Source organism: Geotrypetes seraphini, chromosome 7 (assembly GCF_902459505.1).
Source record: "Geotrypetes seraphini chromosome 7, aGeoSer1.1, whole genome shotgun sequence".
Classification (NCBI taxonomy): domain Eukaryota; kingdom Metazoa; phylum Chordata; class Amphibia; order Gymnophiona; family Dermophiidae; genus Geotrypetes; species Geotrypetes seraphini.
Genome location: NC_047090.1, coordinates 146,407,516 through 146,434,264, shown reverse-complemented (window position 1 = coordinate 146,434,264; position 26,749 = coordinate 146,407,516). Strand labels below are relative to the sequence as shown.

The 26,749-nt window shown below is 45.9% G+C and overlaps 1 protein-coding gene across 9 annotated transcripts in view; it reads left to right on the top strand.

Moving 5' to 3' along the window:
* C7H14orf39 (chromosome 7 C14orf39 homolog) overlaps nt 1–26,749 on the top strand; it is a 264,000-nt gene that overhangs the window by 78,536 nt on the left and 158,715 nt on the right. For 8 of the 9 annotated variants that reach the window (XM_033950798.1, XM_033950797.1, XM_033950796.1 and 5 more), the window contains one exon: nt 16,820–16,862. The exons of the other annotated variant lie outside the window; for it this stretch is intronic. In XM_033950798.1, coding sequence (XP_033806689.1) covers nt 16,820–16,862 — 43 coding nt within the window. The remainder of the gene's footprint in view (nt 1–16,819; nt 16,863–26,749) is intronic. 9 annotated transcript variants of the gene reach the window in all.

Genomic DNA, 26,749 nt, shown 5'->3' with positions numbered 1-26,749 from the left:
TGCAGTCTCTGCACCTGACAGCTTTGGTACCTCTCAACATAACTCCTCTTTAGTTTTCTCAACCTGTACGAGACATTTTAGAGGCTTCTAGAAAGCCTGCCACTAGACAATGCTACCACCAAAAATGGACTAGATTTTCTACGTGGTGTATCTCTCATGACAAGGAGCCGCAGGTTTCTTCCATATCTTCTGTTCTGGATTGTCTTTTGCACTTCTCTACCTCTGGGCTCAAGTCTACATCTATCCGAGTCCATCTCAGTGCAATTGTTCTTTTCATTAGCCTATTGAAGGGGTAACTCCTCTCTGCTCATCCAGTGGTTTCCAAATTTATGAAAGGAATTTTCAATGTTAAACCTCCTCTCAAACTGCTTCCAGTGGTTTGAGATCTCAATGTTGTTCTTGCTCAATTGATGAAGCCTCCATTTGAACCAATGTCTACGGCTCATCTAAAATATCTCACTTGGAAAGTGGTGTTTCTCATTGCCCTTACATCTGCTCGACGAGTTAGTGAGCTGCAAGCTTTAGTTGCTGATCCATCTTTCACAGTTTTCCATCATGATAAGGTAGTCCTCCGTATTCATCCTAAATTCTTAACTAAAATGGTTTCAGAATTTCATCTCAACCAATCTATTATATTTCCGGTGTTTTTTCCAAGGCCTCATTTTCACCCTTGAGAATCAGCTCTTCATACTCTGGACTGTAAACGTACTTTGGTCTTCTACCTGGAACACACCAAACCACACAGATCTGCTCCTCAACTTTTTGTCTCTGATCTGAACAAGTTGGGACATCCAATTTCTAAGCGTACCATCTGCAACTGGATGGCTGCTTGTATTTCTTTCTGCTATGTCTAGGCTGGACTGCATCTACAGAGTCAAGTCACAGCCCACAAAGTCAGAACCATGGCGGCTTCAGTAGCTTTCCTCGGATCCACTCCTATTGAGGAAATTTGCAAAGCTGCCACCTGGTGCTCGGTTCATACTTTCACCTCTCATTATTATCTGGATGTTTTCTCCAGATGGGATGGCCATTTTGGCCAGAGAGTATTACAAAATTTATTCTCCTAAGTTGCCAACACTCCCACCATCCCATTCTGGTTAGCTTGGAGGTCACCCATATGTGAGAATAGGCTGCCTTGGATAAAGCACAGTTACTTACTGAAATAGTTGTTATCCAGGGACAGCAGGCAGCTATTCTTACAACCCACCCACCTCCCCTGGTTGGTTTCTCTGCTAGCTATCTGAACTCAGGAGACTCGCCCTGTGCTGGGCGGGAAGGAACTCACACATGTGCGGTGCGGCAGATTCAAAACTTCTGAGTTTCTACAAGCAAGTCTGCTTATGAGGCTGTCCGTATCCGGGCTCCATGGATGACATCACCCATTTGGAGGTCACCCATATGTGAGAATAGCTGCCTACTGTCCCTGGATAACAACTGTTACAGTAAGTAACTGTGCTTTCCTATCAGAATATTCTGAAGAAGATAATTTCAAATGGAATAAGCATTAGCATAGAAATGCATTAAAAATAATTGCATTTTCTTATCCTCTCAGCACAGAATCGTAGAATACCAGGCAGGGCATCCAGAGTTTTACACCGGCCACAGACATCATTGATGCTCCAATCCTAACATGCACAATCAACATCTTGCCCTCCAAATTTAATTTCATCTCATTTACAGATCTAAGATCTTTTCAGTTTATAAATTTCAAAGAGTTCCTGTAATATCTTTGGAGAAACATGGTACAATGTCTGATGGATAGTTGCTAGAATCTTAAACTGCACTCTTTGTTGTATCGGTAGCCTGTGTCATTTTTTTCAATACAGCAGTTATATGCGTACTCCTTGAAACTCCTGGAATTCGGTTTTTATTCAGTGTTTGTAAGTGCTTGGATATTATCACCTTTAGTGTCAACTCTGCCTGTGTGGAGAAGGAGGCTGAGGTCTGCAGCTGACAGACTGATCCCTGGTGGTACCTGTTAGTCAGCCTGCACAAGTATTTTGGAGTTTGAGACTGTCCCCACCTGCTTTTCCTTACCTGCTGCTTAGAAGAGGTTTGAGAGCAAGCTGTTAGGCATCCATAGAAGGCTCAGCTGTGTCTTGCAGAGTTCTGGCTGCATTTTTTTGCCCCGTCCCCCCTTCTGGCGGTGCATCCGTCGGTCTGCGAGGTTATGGGCAGCCCAAAGATCAGCACTCAAAAGGAATTTTCAGCATGAGGCAGTGATTCTTCTTCTTTCCAGCTACTGTAAAGAGCTGAGGCAGGCTGCAGCACATTACTAACACAAGTAATGAGTAAGGCTATTATAGCCTCTGAGATAAATCGGGAAGGGTTCTGAAATCAGGTTTATGAAGGTTCCTGCATGTTCCCCCTCCTTAAAAATCCTAAATTTACTGATTTTTTACTTTAATAAGCCAGTATTTTTACAATTTTAAGCATGAAAATATTGATGGTAGCCATCTTCGATTTTTAGTGATCTTTTTTTCAAAAGTTCCTTCACTTCCAAAACTCTATTTTATTTGCCTCAAACCTGGTTGGGATGGACTCCTTGATCTTTTACGGCCCAGATTCATGCCAGAATTGTACAAATTTTGTGCCTCAGGAGAGTCCTTGTGCCACGTGTTACATGGGCTGGAGAGGCAGAAGCAGCCAGCTTAACTTCTCCTCTGTATGCTCAGCTGACAAAAAGGGCAGTTAGCTCTTTGGGGCAGTCTTTTTTGTTTTCATAGCACAGAAATTGTGACCATTCCGTGCTAAGGGATGTGGATGTCCGGCAGCCCAAGAAACGCAAAATAGTATCATCACAGGTGACTCCTCACTCCCTGGTACGGCTTTCTTAGAATTTAGGAATTTTATGTGACATGCCTCAGCAAGGTGTAGCCTCTCAGGGCACATTTTCTCAATATACCACTGTTCAGGACTTGGGAGACCTGTTTGCAGGATAACAATGATGAGGATAATTTTCTGTTCCTTTATTGTCTCTTATGCTTCTCCCAGGAAATGCACACTGACACTTTGGATCCTATTTTACTTCTGGAACTTCAGGATGATCCCACAGTTATGCGTTTATTTCAGTCCACTTCTTTACTGGATCTTATTTTGAAGTCTGCATGAGCTGAATTTGGACACACATCCAGCTCCTTTTGCCTTCTCCTCTCTCATGTGTAGAGTGAGGGTTCAGTCCTCTGCATTTCTCTGGCATCCAGACATTAATGTTTTGATTTCGGAGCAGTGGGATTCTCCTGAAGGGTCTCTTAAAGTAGCGAGAGCCCTGTTCAGGCTGTATTCTATGGCACAAGAGTGTCAGCAACTTTTTAGTCAGCCTAAAGTAGATTTCTTGGTTACACAGGTTACTAAGCGCACCTCCCAAGTGAAGGCGGTATGGTGCTCAAGTATATGCAGGACCGCTGAGTAGATGTTGTTCTCAGGATACCTTTCAAGGCAGTGGCTTTGGGAGTCTAAGCTGCCATGGCAGTGTTCTTTGTTGCATGTCCTTGTCTGTCCAGACTGCGCACTTCGGAGAGTGAAGGAGAAGAACCATTTCCTCAACTACTTCTATTTGGTGTGGATTATGTGGCTGACACTCTATGTGTTATTATACATATCCTGGGTAAAGTGTCAGATTATTAAATTTCTGTTTGTAGAATGCTCTGGATCAGACAATAGGCTGGCAATTCCACCTCTAAAACTAATTTTGTCAGACTCCCTTTTAAAGGACAATTATTATTTTGTAAAGGCCTGAATGATCTCATGAGCTACATAGTGGACTGTTGCTCCAATACCCTGCCTGATAGTAGGCCCATAACCTCTAGAGGCTCAGAGCACTCTAATTTTCATGGCTTCAGGCACTCGCACCAATATTCCAGTTCCACATCACAGAGATTTTCTTAGGGCTACAAGTAGAGGTTTTCCAGATCCAGATGTAACCAGGTCTCCGTGTAATGTGCTGCTCCATCCACCAAGAAATCGCAAACACGCCAGGCTGAAGGAGGTCCCTATAAATATTGGGGGCAAACTCTCGGCATTTCTGCTTGCCTGGATTCAGATTTTGTCCAACCATTGGGTTCTGGACATTATTCGGTCCGGCTACAAGCTGGTATTTATCCGGCCTCTAATGGATTGGTTTGTGGACTTTCTCACAGGGTACCTGGAAAAGGCGGACAAGATTCAAGCACTGTGATAAGGTTGCTCAATATTCAGTCCATGGAGTCTGTTCCACCTGAAGATTTGAGCTCAGGGAGATACTCCATATTGTGGCGCTGCCGGTGCCCGTGTATACGCTTGGCTCCGGACAGCGCTCAGAACAGCCTGCGTCCGACGTGCTTCCAGAGAAAGCTGGAAGTCCTGCTGGTCCCACAGTTCAATGAAGAAGCAAAAAGAATCAAAAACAGTCAATTTCAAATGAAAATAAAGTCCCACTTTATTGTGGCTATCAATCTTGAACAGGGTTCAGTTCATTCTTTTCCATAAACATAAGAAAACAGGAAAAAGTAAAATTGAGTTGAAAAAACAAACAACTCACACCTTTCTTGCGGGTGTCACAGGTAAGTAGCCTAGTGCAGTCTTAATCGTTCCGCCTTTGGCAAACAGGCAGAAACAAGATATCACACTTCCTTTATAAATAAAGACAGTGTTGTGTCCAAGCCTAGATTGAAGCCGGCTTGGCCCCAACCAACTTAACAGTAGTTGGTGGGGGAGGGGAGTAGCTGAATCCACTAAATTTACTCTGTAAGAAACAGAATGCCACAAATGGCCCCACAATCCCAACCTAGGATATTAAGTGGATTCTTCCCCAAGCTAATGCAAGCTAATGCCCCTATACAAAGTCCATATTGCAGGTTCACTCAAGTCTCAAAAGGTAAATACTAACAAACACTTTCAAGCAAAATAAACCTGGTTTAAAACTCCCAGGTTTCAGGCACCTTGCAGTGAGAGCCCAGCACTACTCCCTGGCTCTAAACAGGTGCAAGCAGGTTTCAACAAAAAAAAAACAAATTCACAAAAATTAAGTACACCAGAAAGTAAAAGGTCTTGCACTTAACTTTCATCCATTACACAGGCCTTTGTATCCATGATAGTGTCCATCAATTCCATAGGCTCTGGATCAGCTAGCTGGTTGGCTTCAGAGACAGGGGCTGCCTCCACCATCTCAATGTCCTGGAAGCTCTGAGGTTCAGGAGAGCTATCCTGCGAACCTCCTTCCTGAGCTGTCCCAGGGTAAACTGACTGGTTCCTCCTCAGTGCTGCCTCTAGAGCACTGAGGCGACCACGCCCAGTTCTGTGTGGGGGCAGGGCAGCCTGTAGCCTGTGCTGAGCTTTACTGGGGCTTCTAATTAAACCCTGCAGCTGAGAATTAGCTGACCTGGTGGATTTGCTGTGAGGCTGTTCCAGGCTGTTCTCCTCCTGCTCCTCCCCTCCCCAGGGTTTTGAAAGCTGAGGTTTAAATGTACATTCAGAGCCTTCCTTCCTATGGGTGTTTAATCTGTCACAATGGTTAGCCCTCTTTAAGGCCAGGTTAGGGTTAGGCAGAGCCTTCCCTGGCACAAACCGAGCTTTAGGGCTAGGGTTGTGACAATATACTCTATTGTGCCAAAGAAAGTCTCCGATGATTGGAGACCCGTTCTGGACCTTGCATAAATGCAGTGCTCAAAGTTCCCTGCTTTCACATGGAGATGATTTGATCTGTCATAGTGGCGTTGACTCCAGCAGAGTTCCTAGTCTCTCTAGATCTGACAGAGTCCTACTTGCATATTCCTATTTTCCCAGACTACAGAAAGTTTCTCAGGTTTCATGTTCTGGAAAATCATTATCAATTTTCAGCTCTACCCTTTGGTCTGGTGACGGCTCCTCGCACCTTCGCCAAAGTGGTAGCAGCTCACCTGCACAAGATGGGACTGCAAGTGCTTCCTTACTTGGCTTACTGGCTGATCAGGGTCCCATCATTGTCCAAGAATCAGCACACAGTGAATCAGGTAATCCAAGTCCTCAAGGATCTGGGTTGGATTGTAAATTACTGAAAGAGAAATTTGATGCTTTCTTTAGTCCCTGGAGTACCTGAGAGTAGAGAAAGACACGGTGAAGGATTCCTGTGGCGAACCGCAGCAACCCTTGGTTAGCCCGCAAAAACAGGAAAGAGTGTAGCCGACCTACATCGGGAACGGGAACAGGGTCTTCCACTGCTCCACTAGAGCAGTAAATGACCTTGTACCCTCAGCAAAAATTGCACCAGGGTCAGCTCAGCATCTACTCCCCAGTTACCCTCGTGCCTACCTTACCTTATCGAGTCAGCTGCGCTACAGTGAAAAATCTTGAAGCCTGCTCCGAGGCCTTTCTTTAGCCAATGAGCCCTTCTTTGATATAACTTCTGGTTTTGCAAAACCGGAAGTTGCATCAAGGAGGGACTCGTCAGCTGAAGGAAAGCATGGAGTAGACCTCTGAAGATTTTTCATTGTGGCAGCAATTTTACCTGAAGGAGCCAGCTGCGCTGCTGATGAAAAATCTTCAGAGGCCTGTTCTGAGGCCTTCCTTCTGCTGGAAGTTACATCAAAGAGAGGCTCATCAGCTAAGGAAAGCCTTGTAGCAGGCTTCTCAAGATTTTTCGGCATCGCTTGACTGGCTTCTTCAGGTAGTAGATACTAGGGGAGCTGGGGAGGAGATGCTGACCCGTGTTGGGGGATGTCACCTGCTGCTATTGATGTACTTGGGGGGGAAGGGGGGATTGCTAGCTGTCTTCTGAACTGGAGCTGAAGGATGGTGCTGGATTTGGGCTGGCAAGTAGAGAGTAGTTGAACCAATGGTGAGGGTTGGGGCTGGAGGGAAGGGAGAGAGGTACTGATGTGGAAGGGGGACTAGAGCTGAAGAGAAAAGAAAGATGCTAGATCTAAAGCTGGGAGTTGGAGGGAAGGGAGAGGTACTGGATTCACGGTGCAGAGCTGGAGCTATGGGAGGAGGGGCTAGAGGGAAGGGAGAGAGGTGCTGGATCCTTGGGCAATGTTGAGAAAAGGGAGAGAGGTACTGGACCTGCAGAGGAAAGGGAAGGGAAAGAGATGCTGAACCAAGGGGATGAAAGGAGTGAAATATTTATCATAGTGGAGGGAGGAAAGAGAGGATTAAAGACACTTTGCTGTAAGGAGTAAGAGGGGAGTAGATGAGCACAAGGAAATATACGAAAGGAGGTAAGATGGTGAGCATGGATGGGAGCAAAGGAACACAAAGGGAAACGCTTTATCGGGGTAGCATATGGATACAGTCAGTGGGGCAATGCCAGACATAGGAGGGTATAAGGAAACAGAAGATGGCTAGACAAGAGGGAGAAGAGGAATGCAAAAGAGAGATGTTGGCCTTGGGGGGGGGGGGGGAGCATAGGGACACAAAGGATTGACACTGAGCACGGCAGGGATAGGGACACAAAATAGTGTTGATGATGAAGGCAGGGAGATGGGCACAGGAGAAATACTAGAAAGAGAGTATAGGAGACAGAGAAGGGGGAAACATAGGGAAAAAACATACATAAAGATGGAAAATGAATGGTGAACATGGAGAAAGAAGACATATCAAATGGTCAGGAGACCCTGGCAAGTGAGTTGACAGATAGAAACAGAAACCATAGCCTGAGACCAATGCGATGTGAAGAATAAAATGACCAGACAACAAAATGTTAAAAAAATATTTTTTCTATTTTGTGACTAGAATATATTAAATTTGAAATATGTATCCTGCTAGAGCTGTTGTTAGACATAACCAGGGACTGCAAAGTCTAGGCTATGCTTCTTTAGCTTTCAGCTGGCTTAGGGTTCTCTCTGACCAGGGGGTAGTCACCCTAGTTGCACTCTCTTAGCACTATTCATGCCATGTATGACTGAATTATTCCATTAGCTTGATTTTTCTAAGTAGCATTCTGTAGTAATTTGACTTCAATTTTCTTGATAGTGGAGGGGATATTTGTGAGGGGAGGAGAGAGGAGACAGGAGTTTTGTTGATCCTTGCTCTGTATTATTTGTGATTTATAAAATGACAATTGTAGAGAATATTGCTTTTTTTACATACTTTAATAAAATAAGTTCAGTATTATAATCATAACTATTTGAAGCTTGTGCAGATGGGATCAGATGGTTTGCAGGGCAGGGACTGAGCTCACGGGGGTAGAGACAGGGACAGTTCCCCCCCCCCCCCCGTATCATTCTCTACCTGGGAGTCTTGTTTGACACGTCTACCAGTGACATCTATCTACCAGAGGCACACACAGAGAAGCTATGTAGAGAATGACACGGTGGCTGTTACCTGCGGGTAACCCCGGTAACCCGCTGAAAGGGTGGTGGGGGAGTGCTCACTGAGGGCATGGGGACAAGGCCATCCACCGCCCTAGAGGAGAAGCTTCCGTTCACACACACGCAACTACAGGCAGGCAGACAGGCAGGCTTAGCTGGCTTGAGCAACTTACTTTACTAACGCACCGTGAAGGGAGGGAGGTGGGGATTATTGGGCCACGCAAGGAGGTGCTGAAGTGCGGTGAGGTGGCGAGAGGGAAGGGTGGTGGTGAGGAGAAGGCGCTGGAAGGGAAATGGGGAAGACAAGTGTGAGCAGAAGACGCAGGAAGGGAAATAGGGAAGACAAGAGTGGGCAGAAGACGCTGGAAGGGAAATGGGGACAACAGAGTGGGGAGAAGACAGAGATGTCAGACTATGTGGTGAGCGGAGGGAAGAAGATGGGTGCCAGACCAATTGGGGGGGTGAAGGGAGAGGCACAGTAACAGAGCAAATGTAAGACGCTGAGAGAAGACAGTGGATGGAAGGAATTGAATGAGAAGATGATGAAAGCAGAAACCAGACAACAAAGAAAAAATTTCTATTTATTTCCTTTTTTTTTTTTTTTTTTTTGCTTTAGGATAAAGTAGTATATTAGTTGTGTTGATAAAAATTTATAAACAAAGCCCTGCCTGCTGAACATTTCTTTCTCTAGTTCAGCAGCCAGAACTTTGATTTATAATGAAGGAATAAGCTAAATATTGCAGTACTGAGGCTTGTATGGATGTGACGGGGACGGGGCGGTGACAGGGACAGAATTTTTCCCCGTGTCATTCTCTAAAGCTATGCTCTCAGATTTCTTGTCTCTTGGACAAGTCAGCTCTGTCAGCGTGGGACTATCTTCAAGTCCCGACACAATAGACGTGGTACCTTGGGTGAGAGCCTAGATGCGTCCTTTCCAGCACGCTTTACTCTCATGTTGGTCTCCACAGATGGACACGTTACAGAAGTGTCTATGCTGGATGCTGGAGACTCGAGCCAGCATGAAATGGAAGCTCTGTCTTCAATCCCCCTCCAAGGGCATGCCTTTTCGAATTGCTTCCTGGGTGGTTGTAATGACAAATGCAAATTTCCTAGGATGGGGTGCTCATAGCAACTGCCATCTGATTCAGGTGTATTGGACATGCTCTTAGAAGAATTAGTCGATCAACAGGCTAGATCTGCATGCTATTCAGTTGGCCCTGGTGAACTTGCAGAGGACCCTCGAAAATCAAGTGGTCAGAGTTTTCTCCGAAGATGCTACAGCGGTGGCATGTGTCAATCGCCAGGGAGGTACCAAGACTGCATTTCTATATCTAGAATCTCACATAATCTTCCACTGGGCAAAGCGTTCTCTTCAGGCACTAATAAGTAGCACATGACATGGGTATTAACAATGTTCAGGTGTCTTCCTCAGCAGTCAGACCTTGGATCTGGGAGAGTGGATGCTGTCGACGGCAGCATTTCAGGCCATTGTTCAGTGCTGGGGTCGTTCCACACTTCAACCTTATGGCAGTGGCGGATAACAAGAAAGCAGACAGGTTCTTCAGTTGAAGATTTGAGCCTGGAAATGAGGGTCTAGACACTCTAGTCCAGCCGTGACCTCAGAGCCTCCTATTGTACATGTTTCCTCCTTAGAAACATAGAAACATAGAAAAATGACGGCAGAAAAGGGCCAAAGCCCATCAAGTCTGCCCACTCTAGTGACCCTTCTCCTTGATTTTGCTCACCACCCCCTGCCTTTACATCATTAGAGATCCCACATGAATATCCTATTTATTTTTGAAATCTGCCACGCTGTTGGCCTCAATCACCTGCTGTGGGAGTTCATTCCAATGATCGACCATCCTCTCGGTGAAGAAATACTTTCTGGAATCACCATGAAATTTCCCTCCCCTGATTTTCAGTGGATGCCCTCTGGTGGACGAAGGTCCCATAAGACAGAAGATATCCTCTTCCACCTCGATATGGCCCGTGATATATTTAAATGTCTCAATCATGTCCCCTCTTTCTCTTCGTTCTTCAAGTGAGTACAGCTGCAATTTATTCAGCCTTACTTCATACGGGAGATCCTTGAGCCCCGAGACCATCCTGGTGGCCATCCGCTGAACTGACTCAATTCTCAGCACATCTTTCCGGTAATGTGATCTCCAGAATTGAACACAATATTCCAAATGAGGTCTCACCATGGACCTGTACAGTGGCATTATGACCTCTGGCATCCTGCTGATAAAACCTCTACGGATACAACCCATCATTTGCCTTGCCTTGGAGGAAACAGTTTTCATATCATCACTAATGATTACTCCTGAATCCCGTTCTTCCATGGTCCTAGCTAAGGTCTCACCATTTAACATGTAAGTCCTGCACAGATTTCTTTTACCCAGGTGCATCACTTTACATTTTTTAGCATTGAAGTTGAGTTGCCAAGTCGATGACCATTGTTCTAATAGTAGTAGGTCCTGCGTCATACTGTCAGGCATAGTGCTTTTACCTACTATGTTGCACAGTTTGGCATCGTCGGCGAACAATTATATTTTTCCTCTGAGCCCTTGGGTCATATGAATATGTTGAATAGGATTGGACCAAGACCAAGCCTTGTGGCACTCCACTGGTCACATCCAATGTTTTGGATGGGGTACCATTTACCATCACCCTCTGAAGTCTACCGCTCAGCCAATCCTTAACCCATGCAGCTAGTGTTTCCCCTAATCCCAGTGATTTCAGATTGTTCAATAACTTGCAGTGTGGGACGCTATCAAAAGCTTTGCTGAAGTCCAAATACACTACGTCCAGGGACTCCCCGGCATCTAGTTGTCTTGTTACCCAGTCAAAGAAGCTAATCAGATTTGATTGGCAGGACCTGCCCTTGGTAAATCCATGTTGATGGGGATCACGTAGATCTTCCTCATCCAGGATTGTATCAAGTTTCTGTTTGATCAGTGTTTCCATGAGTTTGCATACTATGTATGTGAGACTCACCGGTCTGTAATTCGCTTTCTCTGTCCTGCAGCCCTTTTTGTGGAATGGAATAATGTTAGCTGTTTTCCAGTCCAAGAGGACTCTTCCCGTGCTTAGGGAGAGATTGAAGAGCACAGATAATGGTTCCGCCAGGACTTCACTCAACTCTCTGAGCACCCTGGGGTGTAGGTTGTCTGGTCCCATGGCTTTGTTTACTTTGAGTCTTGAAAGTTCGCAGTAGACGCTATTGGGCGTAAACTTGAAGTCTTGAAACGGGTCTTTCTGGCTTTCCCTTGTCCGTAAAAGTGGACCGGATCCCGGCGCCTCACAGGTAAAGACCGAGCAGAAGTATTCATTAAGTAGTTCTGCCTTAGTGGAATCCGATTCTGCATAATTCCCGTCCGATTTCCTGAGTCATTCTATCCCATCTTTGTTTCTTTTCCTGTCACTAATATACCTAAAGAAGGATTTATCCCCTTTCTTAATGTTCCGCGCTAGATTCTCCTCTATTCGGAGCTTGGCCTCTCTGACTGCCTTCTTGACAGCTTTAGACCTGACCAGATAGTCTTCTTTTGCCTCCTGCTTTCCTAAATGTTTGTAGGCAATAAATGCTTTTTTCTTCTCCTTAATGAGGTCCGAAATTTCAGTACTGAACCACTGGGTTCTTTTGTTTCTCTGACTTTTGCTGACCGTTTTTACGTAGCGATTTGTTGTTTCATGCAGGGTGGATTTCAGAGTGGACCACATATTCTCCACGTTGTCAGTTTGTGCTTGGTTTTGCAGCTCCCAATGGACAAAATCTCCCATGGGTTTGAAATCTGTGCCTCTAAAGTTGAGGACTCTCGTCACTGTATTTGATCTAGAGAAACCCCACTTGAGGTTAAGCCATACCATGTTATGGTCGCTGGAGGCCAGCGTATCGCCTACCAATACTTCTGTGACGCTGTCTCCGTTGGTGAATACCAGGTCCAGTATCGCCTGGTTTCTAGTGGGCTCCAGTACCATTTGTTTGAGTCGTGCACCCTTTATGGAGGTTAATATTCTTCTGCTGCCACAGGTAGTCGCAGAGAGTGTGTTCCAATCTGCATCGGGCATGTTGAAGTCCCCTAGCAGAACTGTGTCCCCACGCAAAGTGATGTTCTCTATATCTTCGATCAGTTCTATATCCTTGTCTTCCTGTTGTCTTGGAGGTCTATATACCACACCAAGGTATAGGCATTTTTCGTTCCCTCTGGCCAGGTTCACCCAGAGGGATTCCCCGGAGTATCTAACATCCGTGATTCTGGTAGTCTTGATGTTTTCTTTAATGTATAGTGCTACCCCTCCTCCTAATTTGCCCTCTCTGTCTCGACGAAGCAGGTTGTAGCCTGGTATAACCATATCCCACCCGTGCGAGTCCATGAACCAGGTCTCAGATATTGCCACCACGTCTAGATCTGCGTTCATTATTTCAGTCTCCAATTCCAGTATTTTGTTGCCCAAACTGTGTGCATTAACATACATAGCCCTCCATACCTTATTGTTGTTAAGTCCCTGTGAAGAGATTCCCTTCTGATTTAGTGTGACTCCCAGTTTATCGTGTATAGTATGGGTACTTACCTTGGACTCAGAAGTGTGGCTGTGGCTCGCCACCTCAGGATAGTTTCTTACTGCTCTGGAATGTGAGTGGATACCCTCCCCTAACTTACCTAGTTTAAAGCCCTACGAAGTAGGCGGGCTAGTCGATGTCCGAATACGTTTTTACCTCTCCTGGTCAGGTGGAGTCCATCTGGTCCCTGTAGTCCCTGTAGCCCCTCTCCATGGTCTAGGAATCCAAAGTTCATCTCAATGCACCATCCGCGAAGCCACTCGTTAGTCCATTTGATACGCTCTTCTCTGGCTTCGCCTTTGTCTCTTACTGGGAGGATCGATGAGAAGACCACTTGTGCTCCTATCTGCTTTAGCTTCTTACCCAGGGCTCCGAAGTCTTTGGGTATGTTCTCCGAGGTGCTCCTGGCAGTGTCGTTCGTACCTACATGGATGACAACCATAGGGAAATGAGGTTTTAGAAGTTTATCTAGACAGGTGGTGACATCTCGGATCTTGGCCCCAGGGAGACAGCAGACCTCCCTTGAATGCATATCTGGTCTGCAGATTGGTCCCTCAGTGCCCCGCAACATGGAGTCCCCAATGACCACCACTCTGCGCTCCTTCCGGGGGGGGGGGGGGGCCAAACCGTGCGCTCCTGAAGTGAAGTTATGTGCTGGGTATCTTCCTGAGCCTCTTCTGGTACCTCCTCGGCGGTTCCATCTTGTAAGATCTGGAATCTGTTCCTTAGGGTGAGTTGTGGGGTCGATGTAAAACTACCCTGTTTGTGAGAAAAGAAAGAAGAGGAGGAGGAGGTTACCAGCTGCCAGGAACCAGCATCTCCAATCATTTCCTGTACCCCAATTGTTGAATCTAAAGCTAGAGGTTTGGGTGTCACGGGGATGGACTTGTCATGGGTCTGGTCTGTGATATGGGACAGCTCCTGGATGACACCATCGATGAAGGCCTCGTCCTCCCTGATGCTCCTCAAGCGCTTCACCTCCTCCCTGAGGCTCCACAGTTCCTGCAAGATGTCCCCGTCTAACTGTCCTATCTCCTCAGTCTGGGTAGAGGCTGTAGTGTACCATGGGGGGGGTGGCCTCTGTCTGCACAGAGACTTCTGCCCTCCGTCTAGTGTCACCCTCCTCCTTCTGTACACAGTCCTTGGCCATCCCCTGGGTCCCTCCGGTGACTGGAGTGTTGAACTTGATAGTAGTCTTGGTGCTCCGTGTCCTCCCTGCCATTTCCAAGTTGCTGTTAAGACCTGCTTATTTGAGGGGGAAAGTTTAAGAGATTAGTGTTGAAAAGGACAAAAAGTTAGAGAGATACAAGAAAAGATTGTCCTGACTGAGAGTGTGCAAGAAGAGTGTATGAGGAGTGTAGGAAAACTCGCCTGCTTGAGTGCGCAAGAAGTGTACGAAGAGTGTGCCTGTTTGATTGTAAGAAGATGAAGAGTGTTACTGCTTGCGTGTAAGAAGAGTTGCCTGTTTGCGTGTAAGAGGAGTTGCCTGTTCAAGAGTTTTAGATTTGGCCCTGTTTGAGGTAGTGTAAGAGTTAAAGGAAAAGGGTGTAAGTAGAGTGTTGGCCTGTTTTGGGTTAGGGTGTCCTGCTTTCTGTAAATAGGCTCTTCGCAAAGGCTCTTCGCAAAGGCGCTCTCGCTAAGGTGAGCGCCTTTGCCGCTCGCCGAACTGCTGTGCGCCGTTGGCTCCCCTCCTATTAAGGGGGAGTCCGGGCGATGACGCTGCTGCTGATGCGTGCGCTAGCTCTCCTCTGCCCCTTCCTCACAGCCGCTGCTTGCCTGCTCCTTCCTGGCCCCAGCCGCTGCCTGCCTGCCCTTCTGACCACGCGGATCGCAGTTGTCTTCGTGCCGCGGCTCCCCTCCTATTAAGGGGGAGTCCGGGCGATGACGCTGCTGCTGATGCGTGCGGGTGGGCGGAGCTTACTCTTGCCGCCGCTGCTAGCTCTTCTCTGCCCCTTCCTCACAGCCGCTGCTTGCCTGCTCCTTCCTGGCCTCAGCCGCTGCCTGCCTGCCCTTCTGACCACGTGGATCGCAGTGGTCTTCGCGCCACGGCTCCCCTCCTATTAAGGGGGAGTCCGGGCGATGACGCTGATGCGTGCGGGTGGGCGGAGCTTACTCTCGCCGCCGCCGCTAGCTCTCCTCTGCTCCTTCCTCACAGCCGCTGCTTGCCTGCTCCTTCCTTGGCCCGTGATAGGTTGCATCTTTCAACGGATTGCAACTCATTAGGGAATGGTCATTCTAGTAGCTCCAGATTGGCTTTGCAGGCCATGGTAAGCAGATCTGATGCGTCTTTGAAAAAGCCAAAGCCTCTGGTTGCAGGTGCATTCAGACCACCTTTTGCAGGGTCCAGTATACACGGAGGATCTGGATCACTTTGCTATTATGGCATGGCTATTAAATGTGAAGCGTTAGAGTGCAAAGGTTATTTAGAAGTAGTCATTACCACACTTCTCCGGTCTGTAAAAGCAACCACAGTATCTGCCTATGTTAAAGTGTGGAAGACTTTCCTGCACTGGTGTGCCCAAGAATGTGTGGAGCCATTTTCAGCTCCGGTTTTGGTAATGTTGGCTTTTCTGCAAAGCTATCCTTGACAAGGACCTCACCATGGCTTCCCTTAGGGTCCCAGTAGCAGGGCTGTCTTGTTTCAGGGCTTAGGACTGCAAACCTACGCTGGCATCTCATCCAGACATTGCAGCTCTCCGCATCAGACCACCACTCAAGCACCATTCCCTTCATGGGACTTTAACGTGGTGCTGCGAGATCTCACCAAAGCTCCATTCAAGTTGCTAGAAGAAGCGTTCCTCTTGAACTTGATGCTAAAGGCAGTTTTTCTGGTAGCTGTGACCTTAGCCAGATGAGTCTCGAAGCTCCAGGTTCTTTCTTGTAGGGATCCTTTCTTTAAAATCTCGGAAACTGGTGTCTCCCTAAGCACTGTTCCTTCTTTTCTGCTGAAGGTGGTTTAGGCATTTATTGTTACTCAGGAAATCCGTTTACCTATATTCCAGTCCACAGGTTCTAAGAAACAGGACCGTATTTTGAAGAAGTTGGATGTGAGAAGCATGCTTCTTCATTATTGGGTAGTCTCCAACAAGTTTAGACTCTCTGACCATCTGTTTGTGCTGACTCATTCGCCTAAGCGAGGCATGCCTGCTTCCAAGGCCATGATTTGCAGATGGATCTGTAAGGCCATTTCTTTAGCCTACATTATCTGTGGGAAGCAGTCCCCTGTTTCTGTTAAGGTGCTTTCGACCAGAAGTGTAGCTTCATCGTGGGTGGAAGCTGGGGCAGTCTTTCCAACAGAGATTTGTAGAATTGCAATTTAGTCCACTCTACACACATTTGCAAAGTTTTACATGGTGGGCTTTGCAGCAAGAGAGAACTCTACCTTTGAATCTTCAGTGTTACAGGTGGCATAGTCAGCTCATACTAGATTCCTGCTTCTGCTTTTGTATGTCTCGTTTGTCCAGAATGACATACCTATTGCACTGGAAACTGGAAAGAGAGATTATGTTCTTACTTTGATATAATATGTTTTCCAGTTGATAGAGGTGTCATTCTGGACTCCCACCCTGTCCTTCTAGTGCCTGCCTACTGTCTCATTCTGCTTTTTTCTTCTCCATGTATTTCTCTTGGATGCCAGTCAGCCCTTTAGAATGCTGTATAGTATGTTTTGGTGTCTACAGGGGTACTACTCGAGCTCCTTTGATGCTTCTGTTGACTATTATGTTCAAGCAGAACAATTTATTGGTTTAGGAAGTTTCCCATTTTCCCTTACATCACATAATTTTGATTGAGATCTTGCACGCTTGAGTACTAACTGCAGGTGGCAGTAGAGCTCCCAGTGAAGTAGGAGGGTCATAGAAACAATCAGGAGTGAATTCCTTCTGTATATGGCTTGCGGCCAAGGGGAGATAACTTGCTTGTACTGAATGACACCTATCTACTGGAAAATATATTATTAAGGTAAGAACATAATCTCTTTTTTGTTTTTCAGAGCCTGCACCTTTTCTGTCTCGCATTGATTGGGCTTTACAGATGTATCCTTATAAAAAGACATTACATTTTCCATATGCTGCTGTTAACTATATTAGAAAATTGGATTCTATCTTTGCTATATTAATGTTTCATGTACTGTATTGTGTCACTGGGAGAACCCTGTGATAACAGAAATCCTGCAGTGCCCTGAAACTAAACCTGCTCCCTGAAGCAAGCAGGGCAAGGAAAACCCCTGGTCAACAAACCCCAAAAGAAGGGCAGCACTGCATTGACCCACTTATCCTTGCCTAGCAATAACTTAGGAACAGCTAGGGACAGAAAACCACAAGTCCCAGCAGGCACTAGGCAGGTGGTGGCAAAGCTTAGGACTGGATTAGCTCCTGCAGTCAGCCCAGCTGTAGGCAGGGCTAATCAACAGAGAAGCTACCAGGGCTCAGTAGCAGAGAGTTCCTGGACCTAGAAGCAATCAACCCAGAGCAGGTGAAAAGGGTGTGTCTTCTAGACAATGGAGGCAGCCACAAACCCACAGGATACCAGAATTCTCTGCGGGAAGCAGACCTGTGCAGCCCAGGATTCAGAGGACAGAAACCAGTACTCCCCAAAGAAATTAGGTAGGAAACCTCTGGACTGAGGCTTCTAATAATTCTTCTGAGGGTGATGAATATGATATTGAAATGCCAGAAGAATTGTTGGTAAATGACATTGAAATGGAGCCTGATGAATTGTGCATGTTTGAAGAAATGGACACCTAGTTAAGTCTGTAGGAGTAAGAGTACTATTTCTAGTAATGTGGTGTTGCTTCACAAATCAAGGGAACAGAAGAGTTAAAAGTTACTGCTTCTGATTTAAGTAATCACAGTGGAATTGTGAGCAGCCTGACCAAGCAATGCAGGCAAGTTGCAGGATCCTGGATTTGAAATTGAAAAGTTATTCTTGTATTTGGAAGCTGGCAGAACAGTCTGAAGAAGTCACCTTTTTGAGCTTTGTATGTCCAACTAGTTGGGATTAGTGGGGCAGGGAACCTGAAAACCCCAGATCTGATAAGAGTGGAAGAATCCCATGCTCAGGGTGGAAAGCCTAGTTACACCCTGAGAATTGCTTCAATGGCAAGCTATTGAAAAACAGAATAAGCCCGGTGGGACAACAGGCTATTTGGTCACCAAGAGGTGTTTTCTTTATGTTTGGATTGGTTTTCAAGTTGATAAGTATTGAGAGGTTTGTGTGTGTCACTACCCTCAAGAAGAATTGCACTAGAATATAAAGTGGTAAATAAAGAAGAATTCACATTAAACACTTTTGTTTTGACATTTATTTCACCTGCATACCCCACTACCCTCCATACCTTGCCTTACTGTTCGGCCGAGGTTTGGGTGACCCAGGTTTAGGCACAGGCCTGATGCAGTCCGGGCCTTACCCGGTCACAATTGACAAATATTAAAACATAACTGTGAAGTGTTTGAAATAAACAGTGACTCTGTATTGGTATGTATATTAGACTCTAATCCCCAGAGTGTTAACAAGCAATTCATTGTTTAAATTTGCTTATTCCTTAAACACTAAGAAAAAGTATTCTGGTACGACAGACACTCCATTCCTGAATGATTGAGTAGTCAACCTCTTCTCATGAGAATTCTTGTAGGGAGAATCATTTGTGTTCTTTTGCTCCTCCTATCCATCTGGGTTGTCCTCCAGTTCCTCAGTTATCTTCCTACAAGTGAGAAGATAGGAGCTTGTCTTTTCTCCTGTTTCTTTTCATTTAAATTTGGTCTTTTAAGCTAAACTAAACCTTAAGCTTATATACCGCATCTTCTCGATAAGGATAGAGCTCAACACGGTTTACAAGAGTTTAAGAAAGGAAAATATAATAAGAATTAGTGGTTATATAGAGAGCAGCGGAAATTACATTTTTGAAAATAGCCACGTTTTCAGATGTTTTCAAAATAATTGGAAAGAGCTCAAATTACGCAGCTGGACAGGAAAGTTATTCCAAAGCTCAGTAATTTTAAAGTAGCGAGATTTCCCTAATTTTCTGATATAGATAATGCCTTTTAACGAGGGGAAAAATAATTTAAGCTTTTGGATAGATCTGGTAATATCAGGTCTCACAGAGTTCCAGGATAGAGGAATTAAAGGGGGAAGAGTGCCATGCAAGATCTTAAATGTTAGGCAGGCACATTTAAACTAAACCCTAGAGATTACTGGGAGCCAGTGAAGTTTTAACAAAAGCGGGGGAAAATGATCAGATTTGCTTTTTGCAAAGATCAACCTAGCTGCAGTATTCTGGATCTGTTGAAGTTTTTAAAGACTTTTCTTGGTTAGACTTAGATAGACCGAATTGCAATAATCCAACCTCGAAAGAATGATTGATTGTATGAGGACAGCAAAATGTTGGTGGAAGCAGGATCTCACTTTACTCAACATATGGAGACTAAAGCATATTTTTTTTTAAACCAGAGAATTAAGATGGTCATTGAATGAAAGTGTTGAGTCTATAATGACACCCAGAACTTTAGTTGAGAATTCAATCTGCAGTGAAGATCCAGATGGCAATGGAATAGAAGGTAGTTGATATAGTTTAGGGCCAAGCCACAGTAGTTTGGTTTTGGACTCATTCAGCTTCATTTGCATAGTAAGGGCATGCTAGTACATGCATTCATTATGCATGCTATTATATTTTCAGCGAGGTTTGTGAGATTCAAATCTATCTTAAGAAGGACCAAGATGTCATCTGCATATTGTGGTCCACTGTAGCACAAAATAGGATTCCTTAGCACTCACAGTGACTGCCACAAGATAGCACCTTGACGTGTGGCCCGGACCGGAGCCACCCTGCAGGATCGGATTCACTCTATTCCCAATATAATGTCAAGAAAGAGAAAAATCAAAACAAAATCACTATCCTTTACTGTGCAAACAAATAATCCTATTTTTTATTCGGTTTGTATCCAGATAGATAGTCTTTTCCATAAAGCTGCTAAGCAGGTCAGAATAGCTTTGTCCAGCAGCATTAAAACAAAAATAGTAAACTTAAACAAGTCAGCAAAAAAACAGTAGCAAAGCACAAGTCCTTGACTTACACTCAGTGGTAAGGACACTTCAGCTGTGCCTCTGGCTTGCAACCCCACTGGGCCAAAACTCTGACTGCTGCCAATGCAGACAGTACCAAAATTCAGCAAGAAAAAAAACAAAACAAAACAGTTCCATAGACTTTTCTTCTCAGCACAAAAGTTGTACAGTTCCTACAAGCCTCTGGCAAGTTTCCTACACTGCCAGGAAACAGGGGAGTGATAGGTTTTGCCTACAAAAGTCTTTCACTTGACTCTCACTATGCCCGCCCAAGATATTAGCAAAACCTCTCCCTCAAAGAAATCACTCCTCAGCTTGCACACAGGAAAAAGGCAGAAAAGGTTTCACAAACAGTTCAACTCCCATAAATCACACTCACTGTTTGTGGACAGCAACAAAGTTCACCTGCATGTCCTCAATAACTTCAGGAGCACATTCTGCCAACGGTTCTCCCAATTCCATGGGCAGCTCACTGGAAAACATAGGCTTTTCAGCAGACCCCTCCTCCAGCACCTCCATAGGAACTGGATCGTTGCTCCTGCTTGGCTGTGAGGGCACCCTAGGGAGGAAAGGATTAAATCTCCTCCCTATCCTGCTTCCCTCTCTGCTCTCAGACCTGGGCTTAAGTAGCTTAGGGCGACACCCTGCTTCGTCAGCCCTGGCTGAGTTCCAAGGACCCCTTGGGCTCCCCCGGTGGTTAAGGTCGTTATTACATCTAACCACAGTCTGTCCCTTCCCAATTCCACTCCGGGTTTCCTTTATTGCTTCAATTTTTCTTGTTCTAACTGGGACCTGGGCAGGGAGCCTACCTGACTGGTCACATACCCCCTCCCTTAAATCCTGCTTATCCTCAGAAGCATAAGTATTCCCAGTGTTTTCGGGTATGCGGGAAAGTACATCCACATTGGTGTTTAAACTGCCTGGCCGGTGAACGACGGTGAATCTAAAGGTTTGCAGGGCTAAATACCAGCGTGTGAGCCGTGCATTATTATTTCTCATCGTCCCTAACCATTTCAAGGCTGCGTGATCCGTAACTAGGGTAAAAGGCCTTTCTTCAAGGTAGTGTATTAAGGTCTGCATCGCCCACTTAGCGGCCAGACACTCTAATTCCACTACCGCATAGTTACGCTCATTGGGGTGTAACTTCCTGCTTAGGTATAGCACTGGGTGTTCAACTCCCTGCTTCTCCTGACTGAGGATAGCCCCCAAGCCACACCCTGAAGCATCAGTTTGTAGAATAAAAGGTTTGTCAAAATCAACAGCCGCCAAGACTGGTTGATGACAAAGACTTCCTTTCAAGTCCAAGAAGGCTTCCATACTACTAGACTCCCATAACAACCTGTCCGGCCCATTCTTTCTTAACATATTAGTTAATGGAGTAGCTCTAGTAGCAAAGTCTGGAATGAATCTCCTATAATATCCTAGAAGACCCAGCAAACCCCGCAACTGTTTCTTGGAAGTTGGGCGAGGATAGTCCTGGATACACTGGACTTTATCCACCAGGGGTTTAATCTGACCCCGTCCTACCGTGTATCCCAAGTATTTAACTTCCTTCTGCCCTAGAAAACATTTCTTTGGGTTTATGGTAAAGCCTGCCTTCCTGAGTGAAGTCAGTACTGCCGAGACATGTCCCAGATGTTGATCCCATGTGGAGGAGTAGACGACGATATCATCAAGATAAGCCTCAGCATATGTATAATGTCCCCTTAAGACCTCATTAACTGCCCTTTGACAAGTAGCGGCAGCCCCATGCAATCCGAAAGGCATCCGTGTAAATTGATAGAGCCCATAGGGAGTGCTAAAGGCTGTCTTGGGTTTGGCAGTCTCAGTTAAAGGGATCTGCCAATACCCCTTTGTCAGGTCAATGGTGGATAAATATTGGGCTTGACCCAGGCGATCCAAAAGCTCATCAACACGTGGCATGGGAAAGGCATCAAATTCAGATATGTCGTTAACTTGACGAAAGTCAATACAAAACCGGGGAGACCCGTCCGCCTTAGGGACAATCATGATCGGGCTACACCATGGACTCTGAGAGGGTTCAATCACTCCCAGGGTCAACATTTCCTGTATTAACTTATTGATCAACTTTTTTTTCTCCTCTGACAACCGGTAGGGCCGAACCCTTACTATCTTCCCTGGGGGGGTTATAATATCGTGAGAAATCCCCCCTGTGTGACCGGGTATTGATGAAAAAACATCCGCAAACTTACCCACCAGAGTCTGGATCTGTTGGGCCTGGGTCATCGTAAGGTCCCCCCCTATATTCACCTTTTCTTCCCGCCCTAGGTCAGCAATTTGGGGCCCTAAGTCATCCTCCTGACAACGCTGTGCAATCAAGGCCAAGGTTTCCCTATCCTTCCAAGGCTTTAACAAATTAATATGGTAGGTCTGAAGGTGGTTTTTCTCATCCTTTACCTTATAATTGACAGGTCCCAATTTTTCCACTACTGTGGCTGGCCCTTTCCATTGGGCCAGGAACTTGTGTGGGTCGGAAGGTACCAATACCAACACCCGTTCACCCACTTGCAACTGTCGTACCTTGGCTCCTCGGTCATAATATATCTTTTGTTTATCCTGAGCCCACTCTAAGTTGTCCTTACTTAACGCTGCCAGTTGGGCTAATCTCTGCCTTAACTGAGCTAAATGAGACAGAATGTTTACTTCTGTCTCCTCTGGAGGATCCCAGCCCTCCTTCACCACATCAAGTGGTCCCCTGGGCGTCCGACCAAACATCATTTCAAAGGGACTAACTCCCAATGAATCCTGCACTTTCTCTCTCGCCGCGAACAGCACATACGGCAAAAACAAATCCCAGTCTCTCATTTCGCCTTTCAACCCTTTTTTTAACATAGGTTTTAGGGATTTATTAAAGTTTTCCACTAAACCGTTTGCCTGAGGGTGATAAGCAGATGTTCTTATATGTCTTATTCCTAAATCCCTCAGGAACTCTTCCATCTCCTTGGAGAGGAAGTTACTTCCCCGATCTGATAAGATCTCCCTAGGGAACCCCATCAGGCAAAATAAGTTCATTAATTCCCTCATCAATATTTTAGAGGCAGTGTTACGTAGCGCCACCGCCCAGGGAAACCTTGTGGCCACGTCCATTATTACGAAAATAAAACTATACCCCCGTGGAGTCTTCTCCAATGGCCCCACAATGTCCATTGCCCATCTTTTTATGGGTTCGCTTACTACGGGGATAGGTATAAGGGGTGCCCGTGCAGGTTTCTTCAACGTTAGCCGCTGACACGTGGGACAGGATTTACAAAATTCCTCTATCTCCTGTCTCAAACCGGGCCAGTAAAACCTGTCCAAAACCTGTTCCTGGGTGGCTTGTATACCTTTGTGACCAGCTAAAGGGGACTCATGCGCCATCCGGAGAATGATCTTCCGGAAACCCTTTGGGATCACTAACTGTTCCTGAACACCCCCGGACTTCTCTGGATGCATCACCTCCCTGTATAGGAGGTTTCGGTTAATTTTAAGTCCAGTTTCCCCCCTCGAGGACCCCATAGCCTGTTTCCAAAGGTTCTCTAAGGTGGCGTCCGTACGCTGTTCATTTGGAAACGTAGGGAACGTAGCTATTATCTCCCGGGGTAGGATAGGGAATCTCTGTGTCTGACCCGCTTGTTTCAAAGCTTCTGTTCTTTTCCCCTTTTGCTTACGGTTTTGAGCTCTTGAGGCTCTCATGAGTCTAGTGGACGGCTTTTCCACCACCCCTTCCTGAAAAGGAAATATTTCCCCAAGCTCTTCCTCCGTACCTGCCATTGCCTGCCTCTGAGATCGGGTATTAACCAAGTTTTGTTTAGCTCCTATAATTTGTTTTAACCCTGGCCAGTCCTGACCCAGAATGAGATTATAAGGAGCCCCTGGAACTAAGGCAACTGAAATCGGATATACCCTATCCCGGTATAGTACCGTAGTAGGCCTAAGAGCATACCTCACTTCATCGCCATGTATACATTTTATGACCACCTCCTTAGCATGGCAACCCTCTTTCTCTCCCGGGAACACTTCCCTCCAAAACTGCAAGGCCATTATGGACTGATCAGCTCCCGTATCTAGTAGAGCTATTGTGTCCTGCCCTCCCACCGAGACTTCAATGCTACATACATCCCGTGTTCCCCCTTCTAATCTGTCAGCCTTCAATGACCCAGAGGACGCCTCTCTAGGACCCCTACTGGAAAGATTTATCATCCTCTTGTTTCCCCAGGTGGATTCCAAACTCCTTCTTATATAACCTTTCTTTCTTTGGTTAGGATGACTCGGCCTAGGGGGGGGAGTACGGGGCTCTTGTCGGGTCTCCTTCTCAACCAAGCAGGGCGACATTTGCTGAGCTCCTTGGTCGGAGTACCCCTCAATAGGTTTCAGGCTTACTCTCACATCAGTGTCTTTGGGATCACTTGTTGCTACCCCAACGTGTGAAAAGTCAAATAACCCTACAGGTCCTTCCAATAACACCTCCGAGAGTGATGTGTGTGCTAAGCACCCAGCTCTTTCTTCCCATAAATGTTTGAGAACCTGATTTTGCTGTTGCAGGGCCTGTAGGAGTGCTCCTTGTTGCTGCTTGAAGTGCTCCACATTCGCTTGCCGCACTTCGTCCCGGGCTTTCAAAAGGATATCCAGCTGCTCTCGCTGTTGACGATACTCCTCTGCCAACTCCGTCCACAACCGGTCTTGCTCCATAGCAGACCTAGAAGACACAAACAACAAGAGAGGGAACCCAAGTGTGGCTGTTTGGCAACAGTGTTCCTCCCCTTGTTAGCCTCCCCAGCCTAGGTACTCTTACCGTCAGTACTGGAGAGTCTACGCCTTTGGGTTTTAGGCCTCCTTGGCCTCCAGTCGTTCTCCGCACGGCGTGCTCCTCTGGACACCTGTATCCCCGGGATCTGGTTCTGGTACTCCGCTCTGCGACTGGTCTCCGACTGGTTCTCTTCCTCCGGACTGGAACGCCGATCCTGCCTGCACCGTCGCCAACACAGAATTGCTTCCTTTAAGCTGACGTCCTTCCGGAACTGTTTCCAACCGACTCCTCCCCTTGGACAAATCACCAACTCAGGAACCAATCCACAGTTAATTATTCATCAGAATAAGGCCATTACGTATCAACAAAAAAAAAACAAAGTCCAGCACAAAACTCGAGCGGTTTTTTTTTTTTTTTTTTCAATAGCAGTTTCTCACAATGACCTGCAGGGGTGCTATATCCCACTTCTGACACCATTATGTGGTCCACTGTAGCACAAAATAGGATTCCTTAGCACTCACAGTGACTGCCACAAGATAGCACCTTGACGTGTGGCCCGGACCGGAGCCACCCTGCAGGATCGGATTCACTCTATTCCCAATATAATGTCAAGAAAGAGAAAAATCAAAACAAAATCACTATCCTTTACTGTGCAAACAAATAATCCTATTTTTTATTCGGTTTGTATCCAGATAGATAGTCTTTTCCATAAAGCTGCTAAGCAGGTCAGAATAACTTTGTCCAGCAGCATTAAAACAAAAATAGTAAACTTAAACAAGTCAGCAAAAAAACAGTAGCAAAGCACAAGTCCTTGACTTACACTCAGTGGTAAGGACACTTCAGCTGTGCCTCTGGCTTGCAACCCCACTGGGCCAAAACTCTGACTGCTGCCAATGCAGACAGTACCAAAATTCAGCAAGAAAAAAAACAAAACAAAACAGTTCCATAGACTTTTCTTCTCAGCACAAAAGTTGTACAGTTCCTACAAGCCTCTGGCAAGTTTCCTACACTGCCAGGAAACAGGGGAGTGATAGGTTTTGCCTACAAAAGTCTTTCACTTGACTCTCACTATGCCCGCCCAAGATATTAGCAAAACCTCTCCCTCAAAGAAATCACTCCTCAGCTTGCACACAGGAAAAAGGCAGAAAAGGTTTCACAAACAGTTCAACTCCCATAAATCACACTCACTGTTTGTGGACAGCAACAAAGTTCACCTGCATGTCCTCAATAACTTCAGGAGCACATTCTGCCAACGGTTCTCCCAATTCCATGGGCAGCTCACTGGAAAACATAGGCTTTTCAGCAGACCCCTCCTCCAGCACCTCCATAGGAACTGGATCGTTGCTCCTGCTTGGCTGTGAGGGCACCCTAGGGAGGAAAGGATTAAATCTCCTCCCTATCCTGCTTCCCTCTCTGCTCTCAGACCTGGGCTTAAGTAGCTTAGGGCGACACCCTGCTTCGTCAGCCCTGGCTGAGTTCCAAGGACCCCTTGGGCTCCCCCGGTGGTTAAGGTCGTTATTACATCTAACCACAGTCTGTCCCTTCCCAATTCCACTCCGGGTTTCCTTTATTGCTTCAATTTTTCTTGTTCTAACTGGGACCTGGGCAGGGAGCCTACCTGACTGGTCACAATATGTATATAATGTTTCAAAGGGGGATAGGTGGAAAAGTTTTAAAGTAGACATATAGATGTTGAAGAGGATAGGGGATAGAGGTGATCCCTGTGGGACTCCGCATAGAGGCTTCCAAGAAGATGACATGGTGCCATTCATATTAACAGTATATTAGTGAGATCGTAGGAATTTTGAGAACCAGTCTGACTGTAGATTCAATGCCTATCAGAAAGTTGGTAGATCAAGATATCGTGATGAACGATATCAAAGGCTGAAGATAGATCAAATTGTAATAGGATTGAGAACTTGTTACGTGAATGTAGTTGCTGAACCTTTGAAATTAGTGAGAACAATAATTCAGTACTGAAGTTGGGTATGAAACCATATTGGCAAGGTAAAAGAATGGAGAATCTCTCTAAGTATGATAACAGCTGAGCAGATATGATAAACTGACATTTTGGTCAGGAGAGAAATATTCGCTATGGGTCGATAACTGGATGAT